The following is an 18688-nucleotide window of genomic DNA, read 5'->3' on the forward strand; positions in this document are numbered from 1 at the left end:
CAAGACCAAATGAGACAAACGAAATTGCACCCATCTTCCAAATGCTTTATTAAAACAATCTGACAAGCTAAATAATCTTAGCTAAGATACAATAGTAGGATTTCTTTAAAAACTGTACATGGCTGTAATATACAGATCAAGGCAAACTCTTTGGTACACATATATACACAGACACACATCATGCTCGCACACACTCACAGAATTTCTTTTTCACAAATTTTTTCTTTTTTTACGTTACTTAACGGCTACTTGCTTTGTGTGGAAGCTTCCTGAACATAATTACCTACTGAACAAAACAGTGAGAAAGAAAACTTCCAGATATGACTGACCAAAAAAGGGCTTAACACACATAAAAGGAAAAAAACCTGACATTTAGAGTTAAGCCAGAAGTACACAGTGGTATGGCATTTCCTGAAATAAACTACAAACCATTTCAAACTGTCTAAACTCAATTCCTATAGTTTTAATGTAAACCTAACAGTTCCCTTTATACAGCTTGCTATCTCCGGTGTGCATCTTCCCAAAACTGGGCAACATATGTAACAAAATGATCCTCTGGGTGTGGCCTTACACTACCCCCAAGTTCAATTAAAGCCACTTATCTAGCAAATATACAGGACTCAGGTCTTCAGAACACAGGAGAAATACTACAGAAGATGTTCCCTAAAACTCTTCAATGTGTTGTGCAAATCAAGATGGAGGGGAGAAAAAAAAAATAAATCAAAGAGTGTGCGGAAGAACCCCTGCCTCATGAAAAGAAGTCTCAAGACTTTAAAAACTACCTGGAAACAAAGTACTCCGCAGGTGAAACAAATATAGAAAACCACACACAAATACACAGACAAGTAGTATTCCGATATGCGTTCAAATCTGGAAAGTGTTATGTTGCAGTCTCTCTTTTTCATGGAAGTGAAGGAGAATGGAAATGTAATGGCTTGGATGAGCCACTAGAGGGTGAGCCAGGGGTGGCACAGGCATTCAGCAGCTGTGGCTCGTTTCTCAGGGACAAGCTCCAGCATGGGAAGCAGAAAGTCTGTGAAGCTCTCAGCCTCTTCCCGCGGCCACTCGTACTTGTCCAACAGCACCTCCAGCAAACCCCACGGCTTCAACTTCGTGATGTGCTTCAGGTCACCTGTAGAGAAAAACAGTTCACGCCCAGGACTCACTAATACATGCAGAATACAGATTAATCAGTAAACACAGGGATGCACGAAGACATCGGAATCGTATCTTTATCGGCAGATAACGGCTTATAAAAATGTATTTCGGAAGAGCAGACTGTTTAGTTGGGCTACTGGGTTGCGACTGTTTTTCATTTTACTGCATAATAAATAAATGTTTGATTTCTCCATAATGTTAATCCAGGATCTAATCTAAATTTCTGAATTTGTTGTTTATGTATCAGCATCAGCTCACAATTCCCATATCGGTGCATCCCTAGTAAAAGATGCACGTGTGTTAGGGCTACATGATTTGGACAAAAACCAACACAATAGAAACAAACATGAAGTCACAGTGCAGTCATAGTGAAAGAAGCATTTGTCATGTATGAAAGCTTGTGAAATGTCAAGGGATACACTTTATTCAACGTCAATATCTAATGCTGATTAGTGCACACAGATATCGGTGAGCGTTTGAGTGCTCTTTGAAATTGGAGATGTCCAAGTATGATGCGATATGAAACAGGCTGCTGTGTAAGAAGTCACAATTTAAACCGTGCAGCCCTTACAAATGAATATTTACAGGAGCAGATAAGGACATCCTCAGGTGTTAACGAGCAGCTGTACTTCAGATAGAAACACTTTTGTTCTTTCTCTCACAAACAAACACATACATGCACACCTTTTTGGCATTCCACACATACAACACCTTGATGCCACTGCATGGTGTATGACAGCACTACAGATACTTCCTCTGCCAAGGCATAATACCTCTTGAATAAAGATATTAGGCTCAGAGCTCTATATAAACATTCATAAAACCTGATTATTCAATCTTACCTTCGATTCCTGTCCACCGACAACAATTTAGTTCATTTGTACATTTTTAATATCCGTCATTTTCCTTTCTACTAGCAACAGGTCATAAAAAAAAACTACCCCTTTAAGGTACAGCAGTGTTCATAAAGCTACGTGATACCTACATAAGCCCTTAATGACAAATTAAATAGGCCTACACTGACATTTATGAACAGTTTAGTCCATTAGGCGTCATTTGTTATAAAGGTTGCATTTGACAGCTCTGATCTTTTCTAACATTAGGTTGGACAAAATTATTGTCACCTGACATAGGTGTTATGTCAACATCAAAGTTGACAAAAGCAGCCTTTATGACAAATGACGCTTACTGGAATAAGATTCATGGATCCATCAACCAAACCAGTTCAAATCAGAGATGAAAACACATTTTGAACTAACTTTTAGACTAAAATCCTTTTGCTCCGAGTGACTTTATACCTTAATTATGTTTATATTTTATTAAAACCAATGATTGGACAATCCATTTTGGTCACAAAACAATCATAACACTACTGAAACTATAATTCAAAAATGTTAGCCAATATACGATCAGCAAACACAGCTTTGAACAGTTTTTAACGAATAAAATCAACATTTTTTAATAAAACACCAAAAGTTTACTTAACTGCCAAAAATGTGTGTAGTAATAATCCTTAAGATTACACACTGATTTCAAACTAAAGTTTAGGACTTTAGGTACTTCAAAACAAAGGGATCTAACTGCTCACCATGTGGTCATAAAGTACAGGGATGCGGTCTCACCTCCTGCTCTAAAATGCGGTCTGAAAATATAGTTTTATTTTTAACAGTTTTTTTCTGTGGGACTACAGTTATAGAAATAATTCACTAGAATGGTTCTTATAACTGTTTATGTAGGTTTATGCCAGCTTATGTAGGTGTCATGTAGCTTTATGAGCACTGCCCTACAGTAAAGTGATCAGAAAAAACAAGGAATTCACAAAATACAGTTACCTTTCTTGGTGAAAAAGTCCTTGGAGTATTTTCCCGCCATTATGAGTTTGCGTGGGACCATCCCCAGCAGCTCAATGATCAAAGCAATGTGGTCTGCCATTTTGCACGGCAGCACAAAAAGGGGGGTGTTGTGAAGGGGTTGAAGAGAGGAGGGAGGAAGGGGGTGGACGAAACAAACGACAAATTGATCAGACACAGTTAATAGTCATTTATCCACCCTGGGAGAGGAGGAGGATGCAAGAAAGGAGTCTGCTCAACTCTGACAGCATAGAGAAAAGAGTCTGCAATCTGACTGCTTCCATTCTTCTTCTCTCTAACCAGCTTATAACTCCTGATGACTGGTCAGGGAGAAAATTCTAAAGCAAAAGGTCAATACATCTGAAATACTAGTGTGCAGCTTTTGAGTTAATAAGAGCATCCAATTTTCACTGGATGGAATGTTCAGTATCTAACATAGAATGGTTAAGCATGTTTTTGCAGCTTGGAGAGTGATGTCCATGTTTAAGATGTGCTGTCAGAGAAGAACCTGCAGACTTCTTTCCACTTTCACCAAGGCCCAGGGTGGAGCTCTGCCAGCACGACGCGCGTACCTGTCCGGCTGAAGTATTCCTGCGAGAATTTCCCACACAGAGCATAGTGACGGGGAATTCTACCCAACAGCTCAATGATCAGAGCAAGGTGGTCTGGAGGAAAAGCCGGAATGGGAGAGGGAGAACAAGTGGAAGCAAAGAGAGGATGGATGGATAAAATGAGAGAAGCAAGATAAGAAGCAATGGGCATGGTGTAAAAAAAATAAATAAATAAAAAAGCAGCTAAACAGATGATGATGGCTCAAAACAATTAACAGGCCAGTGTCTTGCTCTCCCTAAATACAAGAACATTTCACACTAACTGCTATGGCACTTTCTTGGAGATTGATCTTTGACAGATTGGGGTTTAACAAGGAGTATAATTACCCATAATCTGCTTTGATCTTTTCCACAACACAAAAGTTAGAAACTGTCTAAAATTCTGCAATTTAACATTCAGGATCTAATGATGTTGGTTAATAGAACAATTGGTCTAGGTCAGGGATAGGACGTTCCAAACCGTGAAGGACATTACACAGGAAAACAAAACACTGTGCAATGCTGTGTCCTTCCTTGAGTGGACTTTTTCACCTGGGTGCAGCATAGCAAGCTAACCCTTTAACAGTCACATTCAGTTTGCTGAGTACTAAAGGTACTTGGTGTCAATTGATAACATATTCTAACTATGTCAATCTACCGCTGCCGCAATGCGAGGAACAGAACAAGTTCATGATGAAATTCAGTTTTACAATCAATTGAATACTCAAGTCGAGAAAGGGAGAGTGACGCTGGGCATTGTCCTAGTAACAAATGGTACAGCATTGATGAGAAGAAGAAATTCCTTCTTCAAACACACAAGCAGTTTTCATGGAGATTCTGACATTCACCAATGTTTTCTTATTTGGGATTTGTTCTGAGGTAAGAACTGAATCTACGCACACTCAAGAGCACAAAGGTGCAAACAGTTTTGCGGTTTAAAAACACGTCATAAATCTGACGTACGCTTAGGAAGATATTGGTGAATGAGACCCAATGTGTTTTTGTTTCAAATAAATCTTGCTCCAAAAGCATACGCGTAATTGTACTTGGCAATTGCATAATGATATATTCAAGCCTAATTCACTAACTGCGCGCCTTGCTGGCTTCTATACATGTAACTAAAAACATAACGTACAAAAAGAGATTTACTTGGTTTCTAACCACTGCCAGTTCAGCTTCTGTCACTCCAGATTAATTTAAGTAGTTATGTATTTGCATTGTGGAAAAATTACTGAAAAGCATACAAAGTAATGATAACTTCCTATAAATCTGTGAGCTCACTGAACACCAGCTCCCTGCACTGTAAGACCAGCCTTTTCAAGTGTTGTTGAGTAATAAGAGACAAAAAGGATTTTTTGTGGTTGATTTCTAACCTTAAAAACATGAAATGATTGTGATGTAGTAGTAACATAGTAATGTAGGGCATATTAAAAGCAGATGGTTAAAGGGACACTCCAGCCAAAATAAAAAATATGACGATTGCTGCATCTGCTGCAAACATGCCTACTTGCTTCCTACAGTGGTAGTCCCAAGAGTGAGATTTACCCATTCTGATGATGTATCTTGAAGAGGTGAAGAATTTTTGAAAAAACTAAAAGTGCTCTACTGTGGGCGTGGTCTCTATGGCTGCATGATGTATTTTTATAATGCATGCTGGGATCTGCAGTGAAAGAACACTGATGGATGACAACACAATATGGATACAGGGCTGAGGGAAGCAGTTTTGCACCACACAATATTACATTATATGAGAAATAACACATGAAATGCTAATTTTAGGCCAAAATGTTCCTTAGGTGTGACCCCCAGAATACTAGCCATCACCATGAGATCCATATAGACACACAAATCCTAATTCTAATAAACCTCTCAGCACAGCTTTGCATAAAAGCACTCTACAGGCAAGAGCGCTGCTTTACACAGACATCTTAAACTTGAGAATCACATCGAAAAGTCTCAGACTATGTGATATAATTTTTATAAGTAGCTGTTCTTAATACAAACAAAGCGTGCCAAAAGACCAAGAAAAAAAGAAGACAAGTGAGAATTAAGCAAAAAAGCAAGAACTATGGAGGTGAGTAATGAAAGAATGAAGAATCCCATTCAAATCCATTCGGAATAATGCAGCTCTGTGAGAAGGGAAACAGACCCAGGAATACAGACACTGTAACATTTTCATGTTCTTGTAATAGTACACCTCAAGACCAGCCATATCCTCTGCACTTGCAGTTAGGATCACAGAGAGCATAACAGTAGTAAATTCTGTTCTAAAGCATATTGCCTGCAGCAAGATATTCAGCATTCTTAGTCTTTGTTCTTCAGTCAAATTGAGAACTGAAGTTAGTTTATGATGGGACAACTCCCTAAAACTGAAGTGACTTCAGTTGTTTTTAGCACATGAAGGGTTTAAAAGGAGAATCAGCACAGGGCTAAAAGCGTTTTTCTCAACTGGAATAGGAAGTGAAAAGCAAACAGAAAGTGGAGAAAGGAAGAAGCAACTTTACCTTCATCTCTGGAGTAATCTTCACCAGAGTGGGGCTCAAACAAGTAATCCCCAGTGGCAAGCTCAAACGCCTGCATTGGAGGAACAAGAGAGGCAGGGAGGAAGGGAGGGGAGGAGAAAGAGAGAGAGATTTAGAGATCTCAGGAAATAATTTGAAAATTGTGAGAGTTTCTCTTCATCCACTCCTATAAGCTCTCACTTGGTCATAATGAGCATTCCAAGTAAAGCACTACATTTAGTGAAACATGTTGGTAGGTGCAGGTACACACACTATGTTAAATAAGAGTTTACGTGCAAACAACAGTTAAAAACTGCACCTAATAATGCAATTAAAGTAAATAAAGTAGACATAAAGCATATATTTCTTTTGTCATGTTAAAACTACATTAGTGCTGTAACTGATGTTTGTACTGTATTATACACAATACACAGTGCTGGTCTCACCATACAAGCTGTGCTCCATACATCAGCTGGTGTGCTGTAACCTGCACCAATCAGCACCTCTAGGGAGCGATACTGCCTTGTCTGGATGTCCTCAGTGAAGTGTTTGTGCTGCAGGAGAGAGCAGATTTTATTCATGGGCCATTGTTCAGATCAGCCATATGGCAGATGTGTTCTTAACAACACCAAGCAGCAGAAAAAGCAAATAAATAATCCCTCCCATGAATAATACCAATGTGAGTCCTCAATCACAAAACATCACCTTATAAGACATGATTAGTACTGTTACTGCTCGGTTACGCTGTAACAAAACTGCTATGCTTCAACTCCCTGCACTGGGCTCATAGCAGCTTCACTTTAAACTATAATGCTCTTTCAAAGCATTTGATATACCAATTAATCAAATCAAATAATTTACTTGTATAGTGCTTTTTACAACAGACATAGTCACACAGCAGCTTCAGAGAGATCTGTGTTTCAGCCCCTAGTGAGCAAGCCAAAGGTAATAGCGGCAAAGAAAATCTCACTAAGAGCAAAAGGAAGTAATAGGAGAGGAACCAAGATTTAAAAGGAGGAATATATTCTGCACTGGTCAACACCAGTTAACAAATTAATCTTATTATTTAATTAATTAATCAAACCACTATGACTTCTGCAATTTCCTCTCACTTTGCCCCTGTCACACAGCGGTTCAATTAAAGTTTCAACATCAAAGTTTATGATGCAACAAAACTATAGCATACACATTTCCTACAACACTTCCTGTAAATGTACTGCAATCTGTCTAAATCACTGTGTGAATCACAATTTTGGTAGTTGATACCAATACTACTGACATTTGATGATCCTTTGACCAATTTGATACCACAGTAAAAGCAGAAATATCATATTATAAATACTGTTTAAGTTTAAGGCCACATCAAATCGACCAAAATTCTACTATCAACAATCATAAGTTTGGGTTTATTTGGTACGTGTGACCCATCATATCATACACAACATAATGAAAGTAAACACTCTCAAAAAAAAAAATATATAAAATAAAAAGAAAGAAAGGCAATACACTGATTATTTCTGAACGTGAACTCTTTGATTTAAATGTGACAATTTGGTTTAACTAATGTCAGAAATATCTGATGTTAGACTGATACATTTGCAAACTGGGTTTTAATGTCCACTGTATTACCTTGCCCCAAATTTTAAGTATTTCCTCATGCTCTTTCTACTGTGTTCTACTAGATAAAAAAAAGGAACCACTGGTGATCACGCATGTCGAAATCTGCAAGTGGAAAATGAAAGACTGGAAAATGCTTTTAGATGGCACCGGCCAGTGCTGATGGCACCGGTGTTAAAAGTAAACTGTGCTGACAGTGGCTGATCCACAACAGGTGAAGGGAAAGGTAAAGCCTCTCACCACCCAGCAGGCGTTGCCCAAGTCAGCAATCTTGACCTTGATCTTGTCTGAATTTAGCGGTTCCAGGGGATTGATCAGTAGGTTTGCTGCTGCCAGCTTAGCTGTGTGGGGTCAAAGAGAGGCAAACAGAAAGTTAGGCCCATGTCTGCATTCTAAAGTAATTGAAAAAAAAAGATAATGAATGAGTGTGAAAAAGGGGAAAACACAGAATCTTCTACACATTAACAAACAACACCTAAAAGATAGACTAGTTTACAAAAAAGGTACATTTAAAAGCAAGTTTAAGATAAAAACAGCAGTCTGAAGTCTGCAGCTGGCTGACCGTTCTTTAGGCTCTCTTCTGCTGTGGCCTGGCTGTCTCTTGCAGGCATTGGCCCATCCTGTAGCTTGTCCTGCTCCTCGAGCCCCAGTTCTCCCTCCTCCCTCACGTCTCCATTGCTGTGGTTCTCCTGCCCTGGCACAGGAGAGCTGGCTCCGTTACAGTACTTATAGGGGTTCTCTTCTGAAGGTCCCGCGTTAGCATTGTGGTCGTCTTCCTGGTTCAGCTGTATTTTTTGTTCGTCTTCTTCACCATCTTCCTCAGGTAGAGCTTGGTTGCTGGGTAAGTGACCATTGCAGTTGAGCTCTGCTGAGGTGTCTGAGGCCAGCCGTTCCCTGGGGTTATCTGAGTGGAGAGGACAGAACTGTTACTCTTCTGGAGTCTGACATGGCGGTTTATGAAACTCTGGCTCATGCTGAGTAGATCTTAACTGAAAACATCATGTCTGTTAAAACATTCAGGGAAGTAACTCAAAGCACATCATCCATACAACTGAAGTTGAACTGTGAGGAGCTGAATCCTACTTAGAACACAAGACGTAACCATTTTACCCAAACAAACTAACCTATTACTTCCTCTTCAGCAATGTCCTGAAAAGAGGCATGCCTCAGAGGTGCACAAATAGGTGATTTAGGGGATTGTGGGTCATCGTCCTCTTCCTCTGCTCCCTCTGGCCCCTTCTCCATCTCCTCCAGGTCCATAATGCACTTCTCTAGCAGCTCTGCCTGCCGCTTTTGCTTCTTTTTCAACTTCTTCTTTTTGTTCTTTGACATTTTGGGTGCCTGGGGAAAAAGGATGACGCAGTCTAATTGTACTAATGCAAATTTTGTACAAGAAGGCAGTAACAGAATTGGGACTTAAGTAAGCTGAGCCCTACAACTGTATGGTGGAAGAAATGCAGCATGTTTTCTTGAGAAGATTTTTTTTGAGACCATAATTAGGAAAACCAACATGCCCAGTTGTCTGCAAGACTGCTGACTTGTTTTGGACACTTTAGAACTCCTTCTAAAACCACAAGCAAACTTACTTGTTTGGGTACTGGCGCTGTACTCACTGAAACAGAGGAAAAGGGTGAAGTCAGCTCAAAAATAGACTGAGGGTTACACAACAAATGCACATCACAGATTCCACGGTCGCTCAATAGCAATGTTGTAGAGCCAAAGAAAGTGATCCAACTGGCTGTACTGGAGAGCACAGGGAACTTTGTCAAGATCAAAGGGCATAGTGAAAATAAGATAACAAAACAAAAAGCGAGAAAAAAAAAAAATAACTGAGCAAGTTCTATCAGGTCTGTAATATGCTATGAAAGTGAATGTTTTATCAAGACAGTGGAACAAAAGAAAATATTCACATATGATATGAACAGTATGGATGTGGAGGTGAGAGAGAGAGAGAGAGAGAGAGACAGACAGAGAGAGAGAGAGAGAGACAGACAGAGAGAGAGAGAGAGAGAGAGAGAGAGAGAGAGAGAGAGAGAGAGAGAGAGAGAGAGACAGAGAGCGAGGAGAGACCTGCTGATCCAGATGGAGGGGGGGCTCCTGCTTTCTGCCATTCTGTAGCTTCGGCTGCCAGTCTCCTCACATATGACTCATCTACACTCATTAGTATGTTCTCTGGCTTTATGTCAGTGTGGATAATCTTACACTTTGTGTGCAAGTAATCAAGGCCCTGCAAAACCTGCGACAGTAAACAAATACAGCATCAATCCCACAATTAAGTAATTAAACAAAACACGAAATGTAGACTAACTGAACAATACATTAATAGTCTTTGGTTGGTGAAACTCCACAGAATTCTTATTATTACAGTATTGATATCAATAACATAAGTAAAAAGGGTGTTTGTACATTACAAGCGGTTAACGATAACTGACCATCATTAGCCATGCTCAGTGGGACATTTATGCAAGAACGGGTGGCGTTACCTGTCGAATGATGCTCTTGACGCAAGGCAAGGGTAAGCCTTGATAGTTGGACTTGATAATCCACTTAAGTAAATGGTGTCCCAGCACTTCAAATACCATGCACACATCTGAGAGGTCAAGTTAAGAACAAACCTTTCAAACATTTGCAAACATTACTGAGAGTCACAAATAGATCACTACAGGTTAAGAACATTTGTTCCAATAAGAACATCAGTGACAGAGTGCATTCAACCCACTATATAATGTTATACACACACAATGTGATGCTTATACACAATCGATTACACTTCACATAATGACAACACAGATTATCCAAGAGAAAATACCGTGCTCTGCTCGGTTGTGTGGTTGCTGTAGGTAATGAGAGGAATGTGAAAACACCTTGAGAAAGCAATGTAACAGATGCATTCACAAACAGACTAAACTCAGCCTGGCCTCCAGCATGTGTCAGCATTCTTAAACATTTAAAAAAATAATAAATACATATGCACACCGGCATGCACACGAACACATACGTGCTTTATAGTAGAGGATACGGGTTCCGTTGACTCCAGAGATTTTGAAGTCATCCAACAACTGAACAACCATCTCTCTATTTGGATCATTAGGGTCTGTGTTTCTAACCTGAACAGACATGAAAAAAGCACAGAGTAAACCATGTCACTTATTCATACAGAAAATACAGCCAATTTACAGTACTGTGCAAAACTCAGAGACCATGATTCATTTATCCAATTTCCAGTCAAAAGTCATTAAGCACATTTTCAGCATCAGAAAAAGCAGAAAATGTATATTTAGTTGTTCTGGCTTATGTGTCACCTTCTATGAAATATAATATACATTTTAAAAGTATTTAGTTCATCTATCTGTTACCTTTATTATAGCTTCCATTCAGGAGACTCGCTTTCAGTTTTTCACAGAAATCTGCAGGTATATTTTTCCGTCTTAAAAGTTGCATTTTCTGCTTCTCACAACCCAAGTAATCCCAAACACATGCAGTGGTGTTGAGGTCTGGACTTTCGTCCATTGTTATGAGAACACCATCTGCTTCTTTGATTTGCATTTTTTCTTCTTTTCTGTCTATTTACTTTTCTCAGTAATGGCTTCTTGACAGCTACACATCCTTTCAGACCCATAGCGTCGAGTTGTCTTCTCAAAGTGAAAGGATGGGCAGAAACTTTTTTTCCCTATCTCACCAAGATGAAAAGATGTATTGTTTATCTGCTGGTGACAGTTGGGATACTCTACAAGATACACGGTTGATGGGAGTCCCATTTTCTCTATATCTTCTAATTACATTTTGAAATTCAGTTTTTATTTCTTTTTTTCCCCTTTGACTTTCCTCTTACCTGTACTTAATGGCTGTTCACTGGAAATTAAATAAATGAACTGTACCTTTGTGCACACAAGCATGAAAATGCAAAGGGACAGACTGGATTTGATTATATAGACTTCATACATTAAAGTCTTCATAAATGCACAGGAAATACACATAAATATGGTTTGATTAATCAAACTAGAATATCAATTAAAAGAGAAAATATTTAACCAGCAAATACACATACCACATTCTTCTTAGTAAGAGCATACACAACTCATTTACAGTGGCACTGAAAAGTGGATGTGGTGGTGCATGAGAGTAAATCAGGACTCACAGATCTCAGCAGCTTTATCTCATCCAGGGCTGTCTCTGTGTAGTGCTCTGCACTCTTTACCACTTTCATTGCCACAAACCGTTTCCCTCTGGACACAGAGAGGAAACAGAGAGAAAAGTTTGTAAAGAAAAAGACAGAAAAGCAGAGGAAAGAATGATTGAGATTCAAGAAATATACAAGATAGGACACAAACAGATAAAGAAAAAATTAAGAGCGCTTTTAAGATTCTAAAATCGGTTTTCTTAAATTCCTCTGACCATTGATGGTATAACTCACTGGATGTCCCATGCAAGCCACACTGTTGAAAAATGGCCCCAGCCCAGCTTACGGATCACATGGTACTTCCCATTATACAGGTCCCCTATCTTCACGTGGTGGTAGCCACCTAGACAGCCAGGAAAACAACATTTGTAACAAAATGAAAGAGCACCTAAGTATCTAAACTACACTAGTCCTAATGTGCCTTAGGTGATTATCTAAATTTCCCAATTCCTTATCATTTCCCGCCACATGCCTCAAAGATTTATCAAGTAAGCGCAGTCCCACAACTATAGTCCTCAACCCTGGTCCTGAAGTAACGCTGCTTAGCATATGCTACTATTTTCTCGCTCTAACTAACCAGCTAATCGATAAACTTTTCCTGAGTTGAAATGGGTGCATCAGAGCAAACTCTTCAGTGATAAGTCTCAAGAATCTTTTGATGTTCTAGCCCATGACAGCAGTTCACTTTTTACTGAGCTTCATCACCATAACAACTTATACTGGACGCTTAACCTGCTCCAGGACAGGTTAAGTTTGGGATAATGGATCATAAACAGCTGCTGAACCAATAAGGGCAACCTTCTGAGGGAGGTGGACCTTTTTGGTGTTTGTGTCAATCACATGAGAAACATCATCTTTCAGCAGAGGAAACAAAATCATACTACACAGATATCAAGAAGGTAATGCAGTTACTCCAATAAGCACTAATACAATGGCAATGGCAACAGCATTGCTTTTTAGCATTATAAATGCTTTACTTTTTACATTATTACATGACAAGATTTCTTCTTCCTTCTTTTAAAAATAAGCCTCTTGACTCCTCATATTCCAGTTACTGTTCACTATTAATGTCACATTTGCAAGTGCACAAGATTTAATCATAGCTTGTGTATTTAAACCTAGCTTTCCAGAGTAAAATTGTTCACCTTCATTGTGAAATGTTTTAACCCTGGGTGCATTCGCCAGGTTTTGTGAAGCTAAACTTACTCAGGAACCTTGTTCAAGTTAAATGTGTGACAGGACCCAAAATCAAGGTTAGGAAGCAACAATACAACAACGTCAGACACATACACAGGGCAGACAGGCATAGACAGGAGAAGACACTGTATTTAAGAACATGTGATGCATGTTCGGACTCAGCATTACTGCTAATACAACACTGCAGCTCACCTTTGCAGTAATCGTTGGGATCTTCCTGTTCCTCATCATCCGAGCCTAGGATTTCTTCATCAGGCTCCAGCTGCTGAGGCTCTGCAGGTGGTGGCTGCTGAGGCGCTCCTCTCGGTTGATGAGTAGGCCTAAAGAAGAAAGAGGATTTTAGGCTCGTACTAGAGCAGCTCGACAGTTATCACTTAAGTTATGCAGTTCAGATTCTGGGAGCACGCCTATCATTTCATGGGCTATAAATTGGGTAACTTCCTTTCTGTTCTGAGCGAATAGCGTAAATGAACTGAGCAGTCAGCGTAATCGTTATTAAATGGTGAGGAAAAACCTTTACTTCCTTAAAAATAAACTTCCTTTGCACAGGTTTCTGACTGAATGGAGTCTAACATCGTACTACAGAGTCCAATACTAAAAGTACTCATGTACATAGGAAAGTTTGTTTTATAACATTCTATGGATACCTTACTTTCTTATGAATTACATTTCTGACATAGCAAAGCTTCAATTAATCATGTAAGACGGATCAAACCTTTAAAATAAAATCAAGCGTTTACACAACAGCAAAATATAAAAAAAAAACAAAAACAAAAAACATTCAAACGGGGGACACATTCAATAAAAACTAATTGTTTCTAAAGGTCTGTACATGAAAAATAAATAACCCAGTTTACAAATTCCTAAATAACCTTAAACTACAAATGAGTGGGCATATTTCAGTCCCCCGACATGTTCTCTCCAATTAGGCTCTCCCATAACAGGAAGTCCCCTCCAGTTAGCAATACCAGTTACTTTTAAGCAACAAGGATGACAACTAAGTCTGGGAAAATCATAAAAATTTTAGCTGACGATTAACTGTCGAAAAATAAAGATCAACAATTTAATTGTCTATTTTGTTGATTGTATGCAAAGTATATGCCTAAAGCAGCCACGACGGCTGTTTAGCTACCTTGCTTTCAAGCTATCCTTACTTTAGTAGCGAACAACAGATTCTACTGACGTGAAATGATATAATGCACTACTGTGTGCACAATTTGTCCATAGTTACAAAAAATCGTACGTAGCACCAAAGCTTACGTTTTTTTCTTGAGACTGTTAAAAGGTGAGCGAAAACCAATTGTTCTGCAAGTGTACATGCTAAACTTAGCTTTAGCTGTCCCCTCAGCAAATAAACAAACCTTTCCTTAAAAAAGCATCCAATTAAAAGTTAATACTTTTTTGTTTTTGTGAGACCCATAATTCATCTCAGTTAATGTGTTTCCTGCTTACTTATTTAAATTTATTTGTCTCAATCCAACTGACTGAAAATGTATCCATTTCACATTATGCATATAGCAATGCAATATGATTATTTTCCACAATCACAATCAGTTTAAATAATTGCAATAAGGCCATTATGTAATAACTGTGACAGGCCTGATGGCTGACAGCTGAATCAGTTCAGCCAATCTGCCACGAAAATGAAAAAAATGAAATAAAGTGCATAACAACAACCTTTTTCCATTTTAACAGGTTCCTTAATACACTTCCATGTTGAATTCTGGATAGGTAACTACAAACTGTTAATAGCAGGTTTAAACAAGAATTTGCCAATACTGAGGCACTTTCAGTTTTATCCCCAGTGAGACACCACAATACAGCAATGCCATGCTAACACAATTCCTGAGGAAAAAAAAACAACCATTTATCTATAAAAGTGGACTGGAAAAAAAGCATGTACTTTTGGAAAGATTCATACCAAAGACTTTGGGGTAGCATACCTTTTATGTTTAGGACTGGCCATCAACCACACTGACTCGGCTTTTAAATGAGCCATACTTTCAAAACAAATGAACTAGTCAAACAAGTAGACACTTGCCCTGTATCATGAAGGCTGTGTAGTATTGAAACAGGGAGGAATAAAATCATCTGTACAGGCCAGTCACAAAACTTCACAGAACCCACATGCTGACAGATTCATCAAAACCAAAACAACCCAGGTATGACACCTGAACAAGTGAATATAGGCCCAACCTACAGCAGCAGCATCTATTTGACCTTTATCAAATGCTCTCTGACAACAGGCTATATATGGAATGCACCATTTTCTTAGCCAAAGTGTTTTTATATAGCTCCATGCGAAGGTAAGTCAAGCTGTATTTGTCCCTGGGTAGAATGTGTACTGCAAACAAAGTATGAAAAATTAGTGGATAATAAGTAATCATCCATAGATTTGCACGTGTATTTGCGGCCCTGTAGAGGACCTGCATGGCATGCCTTGGCCAGTAAAAGTCATAAAGCTCAGCCCATTTTTAGGTTCCTAACACAAAGGAGAAATCCACAGATTTTTCAAGCGTTCTACATATTAAATCACTTACATCTAAACAAAGGCATTCAGAGTTTTGAGAGTCTTCAGAAACAGAATTTTCCACAAAAGTGTTGATAGGAACCAGACATCCAAAGCATTCAATGACTGTAAAAGCTACCTCACAGAAAGCTATTACACCAAATTGTGATAAATACACTAAGTAATGCAAGTGTCACTGTTTTACAATAGTTCAGAAACAAGGTTTTGGCCTAAAACATATTTTTTCAAAATGGATTCATGGCTGAGAGGTACATGCAGGGCACTGACAGGCAAATTTGTACCCAAAGAAAAATCCCCTTATATTTACCACTATTTTACCATAACCAATATTACATATAAAACAGAAGACACTGTAGGTTTACTGGTCATTTTGTATAGTAACTACAAGTAAATAAAATGGCGATATCCATCTTGTAGACATCCCGCCTACTGTAAAAAACAAAAAACACACAATGACTTTGTTTACCCATCAGTGACTGAATTATGCGGAGATTTTGAAAAATCCATGGATGTTCTTGACATTTTGTAAGTAAGCCTTTTCCTCTTTCTCTCCAGACTGAGCTGAGCCTTATAAAACGTACAGAAAATAAACTCACTTCTTGGTTGACTTCTTGGCTTTCCCCCTTTTCTTCCTCGCCTGAAGTGCGAGAACTGTTATGGAAAAACGGACAACAAAATGTTAACTTTTATTAAACAGGGACAGGGAATGTCATGTATGTGCGTGTGCGTACACACACACACACACACACACACACACACACACACGTTAAAAATAACACAAAAAAAAACGTTATTTCAGGAAACAACAGTACACGCAGTTACGCAGGAGAAACACAAACTTCAGACAGACTTCTGCAAACTTAGGACTGGCAAAAACCCATACAGCTATTTAGGACAGTGCATTTTAATTTGAGGAACATTAGCTTGTTTGTTCCACGATGTCCTGAACACACTGCCATTGGTTAGTAACCTCTTAGAAAGGGGGAGCTAAAACAGACCACTCGTATCAAGCATTACAGTTAACTAACCATCCAGTAAAGTCAGAAATTATTCGTAAATCATATATTCTATAGCCTCTAGAGTCATTTTGTCGCCAGCTGAGGAAAACGACGTGGGGAGCTAACGCTAGACTGGTTGTTAACCGATGAGATTCCTGAAGTTTCCATGTAGGGAACGGACAGTCTGAGGTAAATTAGCTCTAGCCAGACCCAGGGCTCGTCTAGCTAGCTGGTACACACAGTCATACCAAGTTTTCAGCATGTATTCCAACTTGGTATGGACATATTTAACAACTGTGAAAAAGGGCCTGGATAATGACAAGCTAAACGCTAGCGGAGCCGCCTGGCTAAGCTAACCTGCCCGCTGAGGGACGCTCGGCTCGGCAGCTCTCTGTCGCAGGAGTCGCGGTGTACGCGATGGAAATGTGATAATGCGAGATAAAATAACAACGCAGTTAACTCGGATTCGATCGTGGGACACTTACGTGCTGGATATGTAACCCAAAAAGGGCCGAAAAAGTCAATAACATTTAAGGATAATCTTAGAAGAGATTACCTTTTCTCTCCATGTTGGCCCGGTAGTTGGTGGCTGGAGCGCCCACGCGCATGCGCGGCTCTGGAGCTGCTTCTCCTCCACACCCCTTCAGTAAAGAAGGAATCCTCACTGTTACTCACATTACTGAAGGACTGAGGCAGCTCTGACCTGTAGTCAACTCAAGTTGTACATTATGAAGGCGAGCACGAACTGACCAAAGCATTTACCGAACAAAGAAGTAGTTGAACAGGGGTAATAATAGAACAGTTCATGTTCACAAATCTGTATAGTGGACTGATAACAACAGCACACAGAAGTTATAAGCCATAGTCTTATTAAAAGTTTAATTACGTGACTGAATATTAATTAAAGGGACCATATATCCATTTTTAGTGTATTTTATTTTTCCCCCTGATGTCAATTAATGACGTTTGTGTTGTGTTGAGCTTAGCAAAATTTAAGTAATTCAGTTTTACGTGATTTTCCAACGTCTCTTTATGTATTTGAATTGAACATACTGCTTTTGTCACTTTGCCTTTAAGGCTTATATAAAGTATGTCTGTTTTTGTGATGTCACATGTTGCCACGAAAATTAACTTATTTACATATACCCGCCTATTCAGCCTACAGTACAGGGTGTCCCAAAAAATTGACATCATTTCGTAGTCTAATAACATAGCCAATTCTCCCTCAAATGATCTCAACAATTAACAAAATATAAATGTAAAAACAAACCAAGTTTAATTTTTAATTTTTTTTTTTCAGGTTGAAGAATGGTGTTCACTAGAAATGAAAAGGCATTTTGTGTGTTAGAGTATGCTTGAGCACAGTCAAACAAGAGTGTGCAGCAGGCATTTTGAGAAAATTCAATAAAAATGCACCAACTGGAAAGCAGATTTGGACATGGCACAAAAATTCAAAGAGGAAGGCTGTCTGTGCAGGGCAAAGGGATCTGGACAACCACCAGTATCGGAAGATATTGTCAATCAGGCTTTGTGAATCTTTGTGAAATCGGTTATAAAATCTACAGCCCTCCGAATTTCTTGTTCGAATTTTGAGAAAAAAATCTTGTATTGTTCAACATAAAGCCTATTTAATTTCATTGGCCTAGGACATGTAGTTACTCAGATATTCACATCTCAAATGATGTCAATTTTTTTGGGACACCTTGTAGTTTAGCTCCCCTCATTTACGTTGAAGTGTTTATGTGTGGACTGCTTTTTAAAAAGGCATTCTACAGGGCATCCAATCAGTGTGGAGATCATCAGTCAAATAATGTGTTGTTAATCTTGAAGTGAAAATAAGCACTTATCTTCTACAGAGAACACACTACTGCATGTGTTTTATGCACAATTAGTTTATTTGCTGAATTTTACATTTTGGGAAAAAATAAAAATTGTGCACTAAAATCTGCAGAAAAATGCCATATTTAAGTTTGTTCACTGTAGAGGATGTGTTGGCTTATTTTTACCTAGAAAACATTTAATGTGACCAGGGGTGCTCAAACTTTGCCAATATTTCCTGATTGGCTG

At 38.8% G+C, this 18688-nt stretch overlaps 1 protein-coding gene across 2 annotated transcripts; it reads right to left on the bottom strand.

Annotated features, from left to right (window-relative positions):
* Positions 1–24: 24 nt before the first annotated feature.
* srpk1a (SRSF protein kinase 1a) lies at positions 25–17252 on the bottom strand. 2 transcript variants are annotated; one of them, XM_036578391.1, is made up of 16 exons: positions 17178–17252; positions 16220–16274; positions 13286–13413; positions 12131–12239; positions 11855–11942; positions 10736–10823; positions 10200–10306; positions 9787–9952; positions 9303–9328; positions 8841–9057; positions 8279–8620; positions 7957–8057; positions 6546–6653; positions 6103–6172; positions 2991–3083; positions 25–1132 (listed from the first exon to the last, which is right to left on the bottom strand). In XM_036578391.1, the coding sequence occupies exons 1-16, from the start codon at positions 17227–17229 to the stop codon at positions 948–950; spliced, it is 1935 nt and encodes a 644-aa protein (XP_036434284.1). In that variant the 5' UTR covers positions 17230–17252; the 3' UTR covers positions 25–947. The 2 variants fall into 2 exon arrangements, with proteins under 2 accessions (XP_036434284.1, XP_036434285.1); XM_036578392.1 differs by lacking the exon at positions 2991–3083 and adding an exon at positions 3581–3673.
* Positions 17253–18688: the final 1436 nt, after the last annotated feature.

This window comes from Colossoma macropomum, unplaced genomic scaffold, assembly GCF_904425465.1.
Source record: "Colossoma macropomum unplaced genomic scaffold, Colossoma_macropomum, whole genome shotgun sequence".
NCBI classification, from domain to species: Eukaryota; Metazoa; Chordata; class Actinopteri; order Characiformes; family Serrasalmidae; genus Colossoma; species Colossoma macropomum.

Excerpts from the sequence above, each read along its gene's own strand:
- srpk1a (XM_036578391.1), bottom strand. The coding sequence starts at position 17,229 with ATGCGCGTGGGCGCTCCAGCCACCAACTACCGGGCCAACATGGAGAGA. Across the intron at positions 12,240-13,285 it reads TCCCAACGATTACTGCAAAG|GTGGCTACCACCACGTGAAG; the intron begins GTGAGCTGCAGT and ends CTGGCTGTCTAG. Across the intron at positions 9,953-10,199 it reads TCAAGAGCATCATTCGACAG|GTTTTGCAGGGCCTTGATTA; the intron begins GTAACGCCACCC and ends TTACTGTCGCAG.